The 17363-nt window shown below is 45.2% G+C and overlaps 1 protein-coding gene and 1 non-coding gene across 7 annotated transcripts in view; one reads left to right on the top strand and one right to left on the bottom strand.

Annotated features, from left to right (window-relative positions):
- The window catches only part of HIPK2 (homeodomain interacting protein kinase 2), a 186762-nt gene that overhangs the window by 140090 nt on the left and 29309 nt on the right, over positions 1–17363 (top strand). For all 6 annotated transcript variants that reach the window (XR_012380366.1, XM_073899270.1, XM_073899268.1 and 3 more), the window contains exons 10-12: positions 4679–4821; positions 8077–8256; positions 10949–11230. Coding sequence is in view for 5 of the 6 variants with exons in the window: in XM_073899270.1 (XP_073755371.1) it covers positions 4679–4821; positions 8077–8256; positions 10949–11230 (605 nt within the window). In the remaining variant the exon portion in view is untranslated. The remainder of the gene's footprint in view (positions 1–4678; positions 4822–8076; positions 8257–10948; positions 11231–17363) is intronic.
- On the bottom strand, positions 813–919 carry LOC112811088 (U6 spliceosomal RNA). The gene has a single exon (XR_003204966.1). It is a non-coding gene; the product is annotated as a U6 spliceosomal RNA (small nuclear RNA).

Genomic DNA, 17363 nt, shown 5'->3' with positions numbered 1-17363 from the left:
CCATCATTTCTGTGTATCCTCTCCATAAAGAGAGGCAGTGTGCTGGCTAAGAGCATGGGCTCTGGGATTTGATTGCCTACAGGTCAGAGGCCAGTCCCACCACCTACCAGCCATATGACTTTAGGGGAGTTATTTTTGAATTTAATTTTTCTTTCAAAATAACGCATGTACCTAATTTTTAAAGTTAAATGAGTCCACGAACTTACAAGAAAATAGGAGTCTCCTGCTCTCTCCCATCCCCAATTTCCAATCCCCCAAAATAACTTTTAACTGTTTCGTTTTGTTATTTAACTTCAAGTTTCTAAATAACATATTTAAACTACTTTTCCCTGATATTTCCATTGTGGAATTTCCATTTTACTGTGGAAGATGAAGACTTAGCCCCCAAATCCACCCCATCCCCACAGCACCTGCCCCCTCAGGTGCTCTCCCTCTCTCACTCTCTTCCCTTCTCCCATTCTTCCCATGGAAGTTTCTTATTCAACCACTTTGCATTATTTACATAATTATTTTCTTCGGTATTGTATACTTTTCTCAACTGAGCCTCATAATATATTATGATTCTATTCCTTACCTATGCAACTTGTATTTCCTGGAGTTAATGGTGGTTTCATTTTTTCATTGGGTTAGTTTCCTCTCTTAAGACTCTCCTCGTCCACGGTGATCTGAAATTTCATGACTATATGCTTCCTCACGGGTCTTTTCTCATACAGTGTCTTGGACACTGTTTGCCCTTGTAGTCTAAAAGTTTGTCTTTTATTTTTCCTTTAAGTTTTCCCCCTCCATTTTCTCTTTTTCTTCTTCTTCTTCCTTTCAATATGGAACTCTTCGTGAATGTGCATGTCATCCTTGTGCAGGGGCCACGCTAGTCTTCTCTGTATTGTTCCAATTTTAGTATATGTGCTGCCAAAGCCAGCACTTGTGTTTCCTCTTTGTGAAATTCTTATTAATTAGGTGTTAGTGCTTCTGAATTAATCTGATTTTCATCTTTTTTCCCATTTTCTCTTATATTCTATCTGCACTTCTTTCCAAGAGATTTTCTCAACTTTTATTAAAAAAAAATCTTCTATGGGGGTGCCTGGGTGGCTCAGATGGCTGGGCATCTGCCTCCGGCTCAGGTCATGATCCCGGGGTCCTGGGATTGAGTCCCGCATCGGGCTCTCTGCTCAGCGGAGAGCCTGCCTCTCCCTCTCCCTCTGCCTTTCCTCCTGCTCATGCTCTCTCTCTCTCTCTCTCTCTCTCTCTCTCTCTCTCTCTCTGTATCTCTGTGTCTCAAATGAATAAATAAAATCTTTAAAAAAAAATCTTCTATGGAATTAACTTCTGTTAAAGTTCTCATTTCTAAGGGTTCCTTCTTATTTCTCTATATAGATATGGACATGTAGATATATATTCCTGTATATGATCTTGTTTCATATATATGTACACGTGTGTGTGTGTGTGTGTGTGTGTGTGTGTGTGTGTGTATAATTCTTTTTAACTCTGTGAAGACAGTTTAAGTTTTTGGAAATTTTCTTCTGATTTCTACACTGTTTTTGTTTCCTCTGAGTTTCTTTTTTTGTTTTAGACTCATGTTAGAAGCTTCCTTCTGGTTATCCTTGGCTGTTCATTCATATCTAAGACTGAAGGACTAAAAGACTAATTTGAAAGCTACAGGAGGGAAAGGACTATTGAATGCAGGCTTCTCTCTGGTCCTATAAGGAGTGAGCCCAACATTTTCATTGGCAGATTCCCTGATCCTCAAAGGGATCTGTAGTTTTTTCTCTTGGACTAACCAGCTTTCCTAGAGAGAATCCTCCAACCTCCTACTTTGGTGGGGCATGGGGAGGAAGGGTATAAGCCTACATACCAGGGTCTGCAAACTGAAAGGTAAAGGAATCTCACAGACTTGACCTTAGATTCCCCAGTCTTCTAACTCAGTAATTACCCTTCCATTTTCCAGTCTCTAAGATTTTGTCAACTGTTGTTATCTTTGTCCTTGTGGATCTCTATGTTTTTTTATTCCTTCGCAATCATTTCAGTTGGGTTTAGAGAAAGAGAGCAATAAATGTTTAATTTACTACATTTTGGGGCAGGTTATTTAGCCTTTCTGTAGTTCAGTTTATCCATCTGAGAAATGTGGAGAAATAACAGTCCTTACCTCACAGAACTGGTGTTAAGATGAAGTCAGAAACTTGAGGTGCCTGGGTGGTTTCCATTGGTTGAATGTCCAACTCTTGATTTCGGCTCAGGTCATGAGCTCACGGTCATGGGATCGAGCCCCACATTTGGCTCCGCGCTCAGCACAGAGTCTGCTTCCCTCTCCTCTGTTCCTGTCCTCTCTCTTAAATAAATACATAAATACATAAATACAAAAAAAAAAAAAAGATGAAGTCAGAAACCTATCTGTGGTCTTAGTACTGTGCTTGGAAAAAAAAATAAAAAAGAAACTACTAGCTCTAGGGGCGCCTGGGTGGCCCAGTCAGTTAAGCGTCTGCCTTCGGCTCAGGTCATGATCCCAGGGTCCTGGGATCAAGCCCCACATCGGGCTCCCTGCTCAGCCAGGAGCCTGCTTCTCCCTCTCCCTCTTCCCCTCCCACTTGTGCGTGCTCTCTCTCACTCTCTCTCTCAAATGAATAGAATCTTTAAAAAAAAAAAAAGTATTGGGTGCATGGGTGGCTCAGCTGGCGAAGCGACTGCCTTCGGCTCAGGTCATGATCCTGGAGTCCTGGGATCGAGTCCCACATCGGGCTTCCTGCTCAGCATGGAGTCTGCTTCTCCCTCTGACCCTACCCCCTCTCATGCTCTCTCTATCTCATTCTCTTTCTCAAATAAATAAATAAAATCTTTTAAAAAAATAAAAAGTATTAGCTCTAATCTTATAAATTATAAAGCAGTAATAAAGTATAAGTTACAGAAGTGTATACAAGTAATTATACAAAGGTGAAGTGTCATCTTACATGAGCTGAACATGTCATTCAGTGAGAGGGGTCAAAAATAGCTTTTACCGTATCTCTAAGTCAGTATAAATCTTACTGCCAACAAAACTATTACTCATTTAACTTTCTGAGTTTGTAATTGTTTTAATCGACTAAATTATTTTTCTGCTGGGTCTGAATTCAGTAAACTTGAAATATAGTTAACTATAATGAACTGCCTTGGTAGAACTGCTTCTTTCATTTTATCAACAACCATTAATTAAGCACTTACCGTATAAACTGTGGTCCCTACGCTGTTTGCCTTTATCAAAACAGATCAATAAGCAAACAGGCAATGTAAAAAAGGTATGAGAGATCTCAATGGCCTTATCTGCACCATGAAAAGGATGTACCAGGTGAACCATCCACTCAGGTCTAAAATGTGGCTGTATCATTCTGTATACATCACTGTTTGTTAAGCTTTGACTCAAGTTTGTGATTCATTTCCAAAAGTGCTTGTTTGTACATATGAGCCAAAACACACATATTAAAGATGCAGTTTGTGGAGCACTATATTAAAGAAATTACCCAGTGTTAGTGATATCCAGCCCAATGGAAAGAACAACATGTAACTGAATCTTTAAATTCTTGACCCGCGGGCGCCTGGGTGGCTCAGTTGGTTAAGCAACTGCCTTCGGCTCAGGTCATGATCCTGGAGTCCCGGGATCGAGTCCCACATCGGGCTCCCTGCTCAGCAGGGAGTCTGCTTCTCCTTCTGACCCTCTTCCCTCTTGTGCTCTCCATCTCTCATTCTCTCTCTCTCAAATAAATAAATAAAATCTTTAAAAAAAAAAATCTTAAAAATAAATAAATAAATAAATAAATAAATAAATAAATAAATAAATTCATTCTTGACCCACCCAAGAAGTATTTTACCTTACCAGTGTTCCTTTAGGTTTCCAACTTTGGACAGCTGTGTTCAGTCTGAATCATTTAATAACCAAAGCAAGCAGAATAGTGACTGAAGATATAGAAAGCTCAGAACGCCATGCAAACACCTCCCCCCTCCAGTGACTATTTAAGGAAGAATCAGGAAAGTAAGTTCATTTTAGAGTTCTTAGAGAAAGCTTAATATTTATAAAGAATCAAGTGTGACTTTCTAACTACATCTCATTTTGGCTTTGATGAATCAGGGTAATTCTCAATGAAGCTTAAGGCCCCAGCTAGGAATTTTACTTCATGCTTGCATGCTCTCAGATATGGGCAAGTATCTGGTGATCTCAGAATTATGTTACTTTAGATTCAGAAGATAACACAAGTTGGAGGCCTATATTCTAATTCATAAACAAAAGGCAAAATAAAGGATATTAGATGGAAAACTTCCAGCAGGCAGAGAGTTACTTTTGTGTGGCCCAATGCCTCTATCTCGGGTCTCTTGCACATAGTTGTGTACCAGAACAAATCAGTAAGTGAACTTTGGGAAACCTTGAGTATTGTTCTTAGAGCAGATTTATAAACAAATCATTTCTTCAACACAAATAAATCCCTTCCATATGACTCTGTGCCCATGTACTTACTATCATCTGTGTAGGTCACCGATGTTCATTTATCTCCCCTTAATTTAGTTTTAGAGGCCAAAGACCAGGTCTCCACTTGCAGACCCATCACAGGGTCCAGCAGAGCCCTGGGCCCAGAATCAGGGCTTGACTCATGCAGACAGACTATGTTCATCACTCTGTGATTAACAAGCATGTTGATGGCACGCGTCCTCTGTTCTACAGCAGGCCTGGCCTAGTGGGACCCAGCAAATCCTGCTTCCCCCGGCATGGCAGCAACTGACCGGAGTGGCCACCCACACGTCCGTGCAGCACGCGACTGTCATTCCCGAGACCATGGCAGGCACCCAGCAGTTGGCTGACTGGAGGTAAGCAGGAAAGGTGTGTCTGGACGGGAGGCGTGTCCCCTACTCACCCAGAGAGCTGCTGGGTGGGCCTATGCTGTCAATTCCGTGGTTTAGAAAGAACTTTGTAAATTAAAAGGAAGATTATGTGGCATATGACTGCGGTGTAATGAGAATTCATTTTTAAATAAATGTACCAGGACATAAGAAAATCAGCTTTCCTGGGTGAGGGACATTGGGGAGGGTGTGTGCTATGGTGAGCGCTGTGAATTGTGTAAGACTGATGAATCACAGACCTGTACCCCTGAAACAAATAATGCATTATATGTTAATAAAAAATTTTTTTAAAAATAATAATATCTAATTTGTAATAGGAAAATTTAGGGGTTATTAACATGCATTGACATTAGAATTTTTATTGATAATTATAATACCCAAGAATATATTTATAAGCATATACTAAAATAAATTCTAAATTGATAACGTTAAAAAAAAAAAGAAAATCAGCTTTCATTACCTTATGGTCAGTTGCCATTGTCGACCCCAAATTCAGTTACATCATTTTTTTTTAAGATTTTATTTATTTATTTATTTATTTATTTATTTATTTGAGAGAGAGAGAAACAGCATGAGAGGGGAGAGGGTCAGAGGGAGAAGCAGACTTCCCGCTGAGCCGGAAGCCCGATGTGGGACTCGATCCCAGGACTCCGGGATCATGACCTGAGCCGGAGGCAGTCACTTAACCAACTGAGCCACCCAAGGACCCTCAGTTACATCATTTGATCACCCATATAATTCACGGACTTGCTTCCGGATGAGTTTTGGTTTGTTTCTCAGAATTAAATTCCACTCCCGGAAAACAAAGGTGTGGCAGCAATGAAAGAATGCAGAAGGGAGTCCCTGAGGCTCGTAAGCAATTCTAGAAAGTGTTTTCAAGGTGTTTGGAGACATGGACACCCTGGAGTTGTAGCTGACCTCTCAGGGGAGAGCTTGACAGAATGGGGCTTTATTTGGACTGGTAAACTCTGGCATGTTTGCTGAATGTGTCTCTTCAGTTAATAGTCATATCTGCTAGATCAAAGTCCATTTTCCACAGACCCCAGAGGCCCACCGCTGACAGCCAACTGCACACCGTACCCTCTGTATCTGTTTCCAGCACCCCACTAGTCCTACTCACTGGCTTTCTCACCACCACCTTGCTCTGTTGTTTTTATGGCCACTTTCCACTTTTCCTTGTACTCTCCACCCACTCCATCCCAAAACCACCACAGTGCCCCTCACGGCTGGGGGGCGGGGAGGAGCAGAGCCAAATGACAATCCCCAAGTTGTGTCCAGCTTCCCACAGCCCTGCGGGCTCTGTCAGCCCAAACATCAGGGCATCCCCCTCTACCTTCTGACAGTCTCCATACCAACCATAGAGCCTCCCTGAAGTTCCTTTCCTGATCTAAAAGGCAATAATATTGTGAATGAAGAGCTCTCAGTACAACAAAGAGGGGTGGAGATAGAAGCCCCCCAGGCAAGCCTCAAATGCAGCTTCCTCTATTCCTCCATTTAATTTTCTGACTCGAAGAAACAAGAGAGGACACAGGCTCTTCCCTGCAGCCCCACTCATTTCCCACTGACAACACCAGCCAAGTCCACCCCCACTCAACTGGAAACTTTCAAAGCAGTGGGTTCAATTCTGGTTCTTCATGACCTGGGGCAAGTTACCTAACCATTATGAGCCTCAGTTTCTTCTTCAGTAAAGTAGGGATAATAATGCCTACCTCATAGAATTGCTGGGAGGTTTAAATTAAGATAAAATACAAAGCACTTGACCTGTATTTATCATGTATTATACTAGCACCTGGTACATGACAGGCAATAAATAAATCTGTTATCTTCCCTTCTTCCCCCCCCCCGCCGCCCTCCCTCCCCCATTCACGCCGGCTCATGCTCTGGGAAACTGCCTTCCCTCTCCAGCTCATTAGGAACAGCAACCAAGTGGAAAAGTTGTCTGACCAGTTGGTTTTTTCTCACCCCTTTTTCTCCTAAAAGACCACACATATATGCTATACTACTTTTTTCCTGTGTCTTTCAGCATTTACAGCTCATTTAATTTCAGCAAAACTCACATGCTCACTCATACACATTTTCCTTTGCCTCCTCCCTCCTCAGCTCTTACCTGGTTTCCACAGAAAACACTTAAAGCCGACACTTTCTTTCCAGTCTCTTCTCCATTTCATGTGTGGGCCAAAGAACATCCGTAATCATGGCTAATAAACAAAAGAGAAGTACTGATGCTAGACTTGTATCAAAAGAATGCCACGTCTATAGAAGAAACAGTCAAGAAGCCATAACATCAGTTTCTAAATGTAAATGTCAAAAAATGCCATCAAAATCGCTACAAAAGTGTCTACTTTCTTTTTCCTATTCATCCTTTTCCCCAAGTTGCAAAGATGATTTTTATATTTTTAAAATTCAGATAAATTCTCCTTTAACTTTTAATTTTATTAGGTGCTAAATGGGCTTTTATGGGCAAGTCTCTGAATTAATCACTTTTAATAGATCTGTGGGAAAACAAGCCTTTGAGCACCACACAACCCAGATCATAAGAACTCTTGAAAAATAACCCACTTTCAGGAAAATGGTTGCCAGTAGTATTTCTATCAACATGTGTCTGACTCTTATTAATTCAACACACATCTAGTCAACCTTCAGTTAATCTAATTGTTCATTCAACAAGCATGTAATTAATTGATCAGCTGGTACATGCCTGAGCATTGTGCTAGCCACGGAGAGAATTCAAAAGTATGTTAACATTTCCAAACAGCAGGAACATACAACTCCTAATTTTCAACGTTTTTTTTTCTTTTTAACATAAGCTACAAATTTCTCATTTATAATGCTACGATATCCTACCTCACAGAGTGCAATAACCCATTAAAATGCACGCACAGTCCCCTGTTTGGGGGTCTTTAAAAGGTAGAGGGAGTATTTACCTTCTCTCCCCAGAACTTAAGCTGAACCTGCAACTTGCCATTCTTCCCATTCTTGCAATGTCCTCTGTCTCACTCACCAACAAATGTGTTCCTGCCCACTCCTTCAGAACAGCACTTAAACTTCATCGGACCTGGGAGGTTTACCTGATGAGCTCATCTCTTCAACAACCCCATGAGCTCGTGAGAACCAACTTTTTTAATTTGGATTTTATAACTGAGAAGGAACCTTTATCTTAAAAAAGATAGCTCCATATTTATAAAACCAACAAAGAGCCTTGTTTTCCCATCTCCCATTCAGGAACACCCACGCTCACGGCAGCCATTACAATCCCATCATGCAGCAGCCTGCGCTATTGACTGGTCACGTGACCCTTCCAGCAGCCCAGCCCTTAAATGTGGGCGTGGCCCACGTGATGCGGCAGCAGCCAACCAGCACCACTTCCTCCCGGAAGAGTAAGCAGCACCAGTCCTCTGCGAGGTAGGTGGTGAGAGTCGCCCTCGTGGAGAGAAACCTCGGAAGATTGGAAGTTAGAGAAGCCTTTTAGCATTAGGGAGTGTCAGCATATGCTCTGAGTTCCGGGCATGGGACAGGGAGTGGCCCCAGAATGTTTGCTGAATGTGTCGTGCCACTGCCTAGTGCTAGGGTTTGAAGGAAGCCCTCCCTCTCACTTCTCTTGCCTGCCACTTGTCTTGCCGTCCTCCCTGCCCTGCCCGGACCCCACCGGGAAGGGCCTGAAATTCCAGTGTCCAATGCCTGGGTCTGAAGCCATTCGTGCCCTTTCACTTCTGTATAAAACACTCAGACTCGCCTCTGAAGTTGCACTTTGGAAATCATAATGTATTTTTAAAAAATGGTAGAGAAATGTCCTTTCTTTGAGATCTAAGGTCAGAAATCTAACTCACTTTCGTGAACTCTTAAAAATCAAGACAGAAAAGGCCACAAACTGCATGATCCCATTTAGATGGCATTTTGGAAAAGGCAAAACTAGATCAGGAGTTGCCAGGGACTACTGGGTGGGAGAGGAGGGGATTGACAGGGAAGGAGCATGAGGGAACTTTCCAGGGTGACGAGAAAGTTCTCTGGATTGGCAGGGGCTACGTGTACAACTCTCAAAACTCATCAGACACTTCCAAAGGGTGACTTTTACTGTATGTAAATTACACCTCAATAAACTTGGCTTTTAAAAAGGCAAGAGATCTCCAAATTAAAAAAAAAAAAAAATTGAGATCAAGATCCTGTGGCTGCAGAATTGCTCCTACGTTTTTCTCCAGAGTCCCTGACTTGGAGGCACTTAATTGCTTATTGGAATAGGTTAATCAAGAGAAAGAAGTCCAGTGCATAAAATGTCTAGTGACTTTTGGTTTCCTGCTTCCTCATTTAACCGACGCCAAAAATTAGGCCTGCCTTTTTCTCATTCTCCTTTGAAGATTAACCCAAGAGCTGACTTCCTTCGAGTTGTCATTCTTCTTCAAGATTCCTTATTTGGGTGTTTCTGACAACTCTGGGAAATTCATCTCAGGTTTGTGGCAGCCCTGTGACAACACAGCCTTGTCATTATTAGCTTGGCTGGCAACAGAGGCCAACCCTTTGCTCTATTGTGCCCACCCATGTGGGTGGTTGGTCCCACAGAATACCAGTCTGACCCTGGGCCGAGCTTAGCATCCTCATGGCTCACTTGTCAAGTAGGGACAGTAAGAACTCTTAGCCTCCCAACCTGTTGACAAGTCCCTCCCTTTTGCCCGCTCACCACCCAGCTGGCTTTAGGAAGGCTCATTGCCAGTATACTTCAAGATCGATATAATTATACTGAAAGTTTTGTATTTGCCTTTTTTTAAGACTAATGCCTTAAGCAAAACAGAAGGCTCTCCCTTGTTGGGTGGTGCAGCCAGGCACCCTTTTCTTTAACAATGCCAAGTGGAGATATTTTAACTGCTGAAGTAGTGAAAACATAATCTCAAAATTGCAACACAGTAACAATAACAAATGTATGGGTTTATGCTAAGTGCAAACAGTGGAACAATCTTATCGGTAAAACTTATTGCCAGCCCCCAGAAAGGAACAAGCAACACATCTGACACCAGCTGTATAGAAAATTAAATAAATCTACAGAATTATTTTCATCTTCCTGCCTTCCTTTTAGCTAGGAAGTACTAGAATCTCCAAGGACATATAAGAGTCTTAGAAATTTCATTGGGCTCTCACTGTACGGATACAACCAAGGTCAGCAAAGGTGGGGAGGGGGGTGAGAAAACGTAAGGTATGTTTTTCCCGTAAGTTAGCAGAAACTACATTTGCTAATTTTTTTTTTTAAAGATTTTATTTATTTGACAGGGAGAGAGAGAGGACAAGCAAGGGGAGCGGCAGGCAGAGGGAGAGAGAGAAGCAGACTTCCCGCTGAGCAGGGAGCCTGACGCAGGGCTCGATCCCAGGACCCTGGGATCATGACCTGAGCCGAAGGCAGACACTTAACCGACTGAGCCACCCAGGCACCTCATACATTTGCTAATTTGATAAGGAATTTTGAGTCGATCAAAATCAAGATTAAAAGGTCCCTATTTAAGTACACCTTTTCCTCTTGCATTTTGCCCATGTTTTCTCATTACAGTTCAAACAGACTGGTAAACTTCCTGTGAGGGTCAGGTATCAAAGACATGAGTGTTTTAGTTTCATAAGTTGCAAAACAGCCATTAGCAAGGAAACCAAAGCTTTATGTGGCAAATAACATTTCTTTCAACTCCCTTTGAGACAAGACCCAATGTCCCTTTGGAGAATGACAGGAGAGAGCTTAGGAAGTCAGGCCTTGACCCTGAAGACAGTGAGGGGGTGCTGCGGTGGGGCAGACAACCTCGAGACCCTGGGCACTGCGTCTGCCCCCACAGACCAGCCCAGTCCTTGGGCACAAGCCCTCTCCCTCTTCCTCAAACCCCTTTCTCCTGCTGGGAACAGGCACATGGCCCCAGACCAGAGCGCAGAGAAGGCCAGGTCCCTGCCACCACGTGTGTAGCAAGTAACTGAAAGAATGAGCTCAAGAGGCAGCCACGTTTGCAGTTACAGAAAACATCTGAGTGCCCTGAACTTCTGACTTGGCAAAGCTGGTGTCCCTAGACAGTTGCGCTCCCTGGCAGGAGCTGCAGGGCCTCCCTGAGCGTGTGTGGCTTTGTCGTTACAGAAACGTCTCCACCTGTGAGGTGTCCTCCTCACAGGCCATCAGCTCCCCTCAGCGGTCCAAGCGCGTCAAGGAGAACACGCCTCCCCGCTGCGCCCTGGTGCACAACAGCCCAGCCTGCAGCTCCTCCGTCACGTGCGGGTGGGGCGACGGGGCCTCCAGCACCACCAGGGAGCGGCAGCGGCAGACGATTGTCATTCCTGACACCCCCAGCCCCACGGTCAGCGTCATCACCATCAGCAGCGACACGGACGAGGAAGAGGAACAGAAGCATGCCCCCACCAGGTGAGACCGGGCCACCTGGAGACTTCCAGGAAGGAGCAGGACCGGGGTGCGCTGTGTGCTCACACAGGCAGTGCTCCGTGGACCTGGGCCCCTTTCCATCATCGGATACGATGATCTCTGTCACCTGGTCCCTCCATTTGGGTTTTGCCGTGGCCTAGAGTCCTAGAGTGATTTCAAGGGAATATCCAACAGATTTTCCATAATTGTTCAATGCCAAAAGAATTGTGAATCACTTTGGTAGTGAAAAGTAGTTATAGGCCCTATACATTCGGGGGACTTGAGACCAATTGTACACAGTGCCAGTGTATTTTAACTCCTGTAAGCTTGAACATCTCTGCCTTGGGCGGTTGAATTTATTCCCGGTTGGTCAGGATATTTTTCTCGCATCGCCTTGGCTCACTCAGAATTCGAAATAATTGTCCAATTAATCAGAAACTTCTGTGTCTGATTAACCCGATCTTTCAAACTGCCAGTTGGCTCTTCACCCAGAGAGCATTACTGTTTATTCCAAAGTAGTAAGAACTCATTTTACTCTGTGCGTGCTTCCTGGGAAGGGGAAAGGAATATTTATTACGTTTGCAAGACTATTAACCCTGGCACCAAAGCCTCTGTCCCTGCATTTTCCAGCCAGACTTCAACAGAGTGCGGTGTGTGCCTGGGCTTCCTGCTGAGCCCCTGGACCATGCCCCTCTGGAACAGTCAGTCCCCTGGCCTTCTGCAGCCTCGGGGGCCTCGGGGCCTTGTAGATCCCAAAGCCTCACAACCCCAGCTGCCATTGGGACCAAGAGTCAGGGAAGGGGGAGGCCGGCCACTGGCGAGCCCATCTCTGGCAGCCAGCACGTGTACCGGGACCTGAGGCTGAAGCTTAACGTTCACAGGCCCCAATTATTAATTCCTGATTGGATACAGTGCCACCAACTAGTAATCACAGATCTTCTTGATGAAATAATAAATTCTCACACCTGAAATCATTAGCAAATGTACAGATAGACTAATTAAAACACTCTCACTATAGCTAACCCTGCCCAGGCTGTCCCCTTCCCATCTTTAGAATGAACTCAGTATTTTGCTTTGTTTTTCACGAGAGAGCTACTATATGTCTCATTCCAGTGTCCTCTTTCCCTGTTTAGTATCTCTGCCTGGTCTTCACTGTGTCTCAGAAAAGAATGTAGTAGAGCCCTTCTGAGACTGGTGTCAGTCCCTTTTTTGATAACAGCCCCATGTTGAGTCAATACTCTGTCCTCCCCAGCATCTCATGCCCCCCAGCCCAGGAATATCATGGGCTCAGGTGGTCCCATCACAAAGAAAAAGGCTTCTCCCAGCCCAGGGCAGCCTGTCCCCATGTTTGTAGCATGGGCCATAAAACGGGCTGAGCAGCCCCACACAGCCCTTTGCTACAACTGGGAAAAAGAAAAAGCAATTTAAAAATCTGACAATCAACTAGATTGGATTATCGTTTTTGAAGTATGAGGTTTGAATTGACACAGAGCCTCCACGTATGTGCTCAGGAGAGACCTGAACAGCGTGTCTGAGGAAAAGGGAGGATGAGAAAGTGATCTCTCCACCAATCAGACGGCTGCCAGGGCCGAGCACTGCACCAGGCCAGAGCGCAGACTGCTTCCCCAGTGGTCCCCAAAGCCCTGGAAAGACACCGAACTGAAATTCTTGGCAGCATGCAAGGACCTCATTGTAAATCAGCTGAGACGTAGGGGAGGGCAGGGAACGAGCCGATGGGCAGGCATTCGTGTGAGGGACAAACACCAGTAAGTGACGGTGGGCTGCTGAGGACCAGAGCTTCATAAACTGGAAAATGCAGCGACCCGCCTGAGACGTTACACCGAACTCGGGAAGCTGCAGATTGAGGCCAGAGTTATCGTGAAGGCTTCCAGCTGTCCAGTTGTGGCAGGAAACTCACAGAAAGAGATAATCATGTTTTCTGGAGAGATCAAATGACTGTTGGCCTTAAAAAAATGTTTCAAGACCCAAGAAGATAGAAAGCGTATTTGAGTCTGAGTAGGATCACACAGAAACCCATAGCTGTTTTATTTATAAACCACTGTATAATGTATTCATGTTATTGTGACTACCTTTTGGAGTGAGAGAAAAACAGGACGGAAATATGATTACTCGTTCTTAAAAATCAGAATTATCATAAAGTTTAGCACAGTATTTATTGGCTCCTCCACTGTGAGATACTATGCTAGGCACTGCAGGTGTTACATAAATAAGGTAGACAGTCTCTGTCCTCCGGAGGTTTGCAGGGTAATAAGCAAGATACGACATGTACAAATCATAACACAAAATGGAATACCAGCCCCATAAAATCCAGCAGAGTACTGAGGATGTTCCAAGGGAAAATAGCTTGAGGAAATAGAGGTCAGAGGTCCAAAGGGTGTAGATAAATAGGAGAGGGGGTGAAATTGCGAATTCCAGCGAGGTGGGTGGTAGAGCTGGAGCCTCAGAGGTAGGCTGGCAGGATCCAGAGCACAGAGGGGCAGCTGATTCAAGGGCAAGTGCAAGGCAAGGACCACAGGGATTTCAGAATGGAAAGGGGATTGGAAGGTCTCCCCTTCAGTGAGGGTGGTCCGCTTCAGGAGATACCTGACCCCCAATATTTGGCGCTGTTTGTTGCCGGAGCAGAAGGATGGTCAGCAGCTCCTCCTTTTGTGAGGAGGACCCCAGAGCATGAGGGCGCAGGCTGGGGAAAGCAGATTAAAGGGGAGGGGAGTCCTGACAAACCTTCACGGAGTGTTCTCATTTGCACTGTCCTGTGCATCATTTGATGGGGGGTATAAGGCAAGTAGTTCTCTCATTTGATAGGTGAGGAAGCTAAGACCCAGGAAAGGTAGGTGACTCAGCCCCGATTGATGACGATTCTAAGTAACAGAATCGGGAATTGGGTGCCCTGCCGTTGAAAACACAGCAGTCTTGATTATTAGCAAAAATAACCGATTTCTCTTCAGTCATGAATTTGACAAAGATAAACTCTGTCCTGCCCCCTCCTCCGGCCACCACCATGCTCTCACACGGTCATGTCCACAGTCTGTTCACCGAGCCCTGACTTGGTGCCACGCATTAGTCAGCAAGAGGGTAGAAGGCAGCTCTTCTCATTCTTCGAGAAGATGCTTTAAAGTGAGGAGGCCAACAAAACCCCGCCACCGCCTTTTCCTTTTCTTGCTGTTGGAATAGGGGGCCCTGTGGGCATGGCTGGAGAATTGCTCTAAAGATAGAAAGACCAAACGTATTTTTCTGGGTCCCCCAGGATGAGGTCGTAGAATGAGTCCTATTTTAAATATTTATAAAATGATTTTGATTAGAGGAGCACCTGACTCTGCTGAATAAGCCATCTTCTCTCCCTTGAAATCTCCTCAGACCAAGTTTATTGGTCCATGTCTTATTGTTCAGACGCTTTGCCAACCCGGCCCTGCACTGAAACTGTCCTTCAGAGGCCGTACCACACAACCTCCGGTCATGGGGGTAATTTTTAAAGTCCATCACCAAAGTGGCTCGTGTCAACTGACCAGGTAGAAACCATTTTGTCCAGTGTTCTTATTCACTCATTTATGCGTTCATTTAATTACCTGGATATTTCTGGAAGACATGGGGCATAGCTACTTTCGGCCTCACTTGGCACGTGGGTGTAGCCGCTCCTGAGTACCGCTGCCAAGGTTGCCAAAATGTAAACTTTAAGAAAGTTGATTCACTCATATCACTTGGTATTTTTTTTTTAAGATTTTATTTATTTATTTGACAGAGACACAGTGAGAGAGGGAACACAAGCAGGGGGAGTGGGAGAGGGAGAAGCAGGCTTCCTGCTGAGCAGGGAGCCCGATGTGGGGCTTGATCCCAGGACCCTGGGATCATGACCTGAGCCGAAGGCAGACGCCCAACGACTGAGCCACCCAGGCGCCCCATCACTCGGTATTTTAAACAGGGATCGCTCTTAAAATTGGCTTTGTAAAAAATACCTGACCCTTAATGTTCTTCTTTATACTAAATTGAAAATCTCGAGCAATTACTCTCTTTAAAAGGCGTGGTCAGGACACTGATAAACTGCTGCTCAAAAGACTTGGGCCTGGAAAAGTGGACATCTGCTTCACAGAGGGCAGCACGCTCCTTTAGGATTACACGGGCAAAGTTGACTCCAGGCGGACCCCGTGTCCATGGCCGGCCCCCTGCAACCCTGTCACTCCTTCCCTCTGCTCCTGGCTTGTAAGCCTGAGTGAAGAAACGGGAGCCCGGCACACGGTATCATCTGAAGGGGCTTTGTCGTTCTGCAGTGTTGAGCTGCAGTATACCCCAGGGCTGAAGGAGAGTTCAAGCATCTGACTCCTCTCGGGAGACGGAAGGATGGTTTGTCAAGCTGACTTCACCGCATCCTCTTCCATCCTCCTTTGTTCCTTCAGAACATGCCTGCGGGTTGAGTAGTGTGGTGAAGGGGCTGCGTTTGGAAGAAGAGACACTGCGCCCGACGATCCCCAGCAGCCTGTCCTGACACTGCAGCACATTCCAGAGCCATCACTGACACAGCGCAGCTCCACGGGGCAGAGGGAGGAGGGGGTGGGAAAGCGCCAGGTACCACAGGGCAGAGCGGTGCTCAGTGGCTGGATTGCGGACAGAAGTGGAAGAAGAAGGAACACACGCTTCTGTGGGGGGCGGGGGGCGGGGGGGGGTCCTCCTTCTATGCCTTGCTTTGGATTTCTCTAGAAGATGGTCATGTACGACAGTCTTCCTGGCGATATGTACGTGTGTGAGAGAGAGAGACATGCACACAGATATCACTGGGTGGATAATATAACTTGAATAGAATGTATGCACCAAATTTAAAATGTAGATTTTTTTTGTTCTCGCTCATGACTTTAAATTGAGAGCTGTATACCACATCGGAAGGAGCACACTGGCCTGGAGGCATCGGCTTCTGGCCCCTCTCCTCACGAGGCTCAGGGCACTCAGCTGCGTATTTCTAATTGGGTAGAGGGGGAATGGGGTGAGCGAGGACGGCGAGCCATACGCATCCCCCGTGAAGGTGGGGGAGGACAGCAGATGTCACATCCATCAGCTGAGACAGCCGTCCCTGTGCACAGCCCTGTGCCCCGTTCTTAGAGAAGACGCCTGGCACCGGAACCAGAAGGAGGAGTTACAGTTAGTTAACGTTTTCACTGCTTGTGGGTAGGAAGGGGGAGGATAACAGACAGTACGGCACAGGGATCCAGTGAGTGCAAGCTCAGGATAACTCAACAGCAAAGAAACATAACCTGACTACAGAGCAGGCTAAGGACTTGAATAGCTATTTCTTAAAAGAAGATTCATAAGTGGCCAACAGCTATATGAAAAACTCCTCAGCATCACTCATGATCAGAGAAACACAAGTCAAAACCACAGTATCACCTTCTGCCTGTCAGCACAGCTATTACCACAAGAACAAAAGATAAGGTGCGGGCGAGAATATGGGGAGATTGGAGCCCTTGCGCACCGTTGGTGGGAATGGAATGCAAACTGGTGCAGCGACTAGGAGAAACAGTATGGAGGTTCCTCACAAAAATTAAAAATAGAGCTACCATTGATCCAGCAGTCTCACTTCTAAGTGTTTATCCAAACGAGTGAAACCAGGACCGAAGAGATAACTGTACTCCCAGGTTCATCGCGGCATTATGCGCAATAGCCAAGATGTGTCCATCAGATGAGTGGACAGACGAGTGAGTCAAGAAAACGTAGCACACAGTAAAGTTCCACGCACAGTGGAATGCTAGTCAGCCTTAAAAAGAGGGAAATTCTACAATATGCAAAAAACCTCTCAACACGAGGTTTCTAAAATAGTCAAGTTTGTAGAATCGAGCAGTGGGATTTCCCTCACCAGCGGTTTGAGTTAGGCAACACCTACACCCATAGTCAGCAACACTGTACCGTAATACTTAAAATTTCGCTAAGAGGGTGGTGGATCAAAGATACAAATGTAGGGATCCGAAGGGGTACGTGCACCCCAATGTTTATAGCAGCAGTGTCCACAATAGCCAAACTGTGGAAAGAGCCAAGATGTCCATCGACAGATGAATGGATAAAGAAGATGTGGTACATATATACAATGGAATATTATGCAGCCATCAAAAGGAATGAGATCTTGCCATTTGCCACG

The sequence above is a fragment of the Callorhinus ursinus genome, unplaced genomic scaffold (genome assembly GCF_003265705.2).
Source record: "Callorhinus ursinus isolate GAN/ISIS: 27379988/994484 unplaced genomic scaffold, GSC_fseal_2.0 scaffold12, whole genome shotgun sequence".
In the NCBI taxonomy this organism is placed as follows: Eukaryota; Metazoa; Chordata; class Mammalia; order Carnivora; family Otariidae; genus Callorhinus; species Callorhinus ursinus.
Note: the sequence above shows the minus strand (reverse complement) of the source record. Positions and strands in the feature narration are given on the sequence as shown.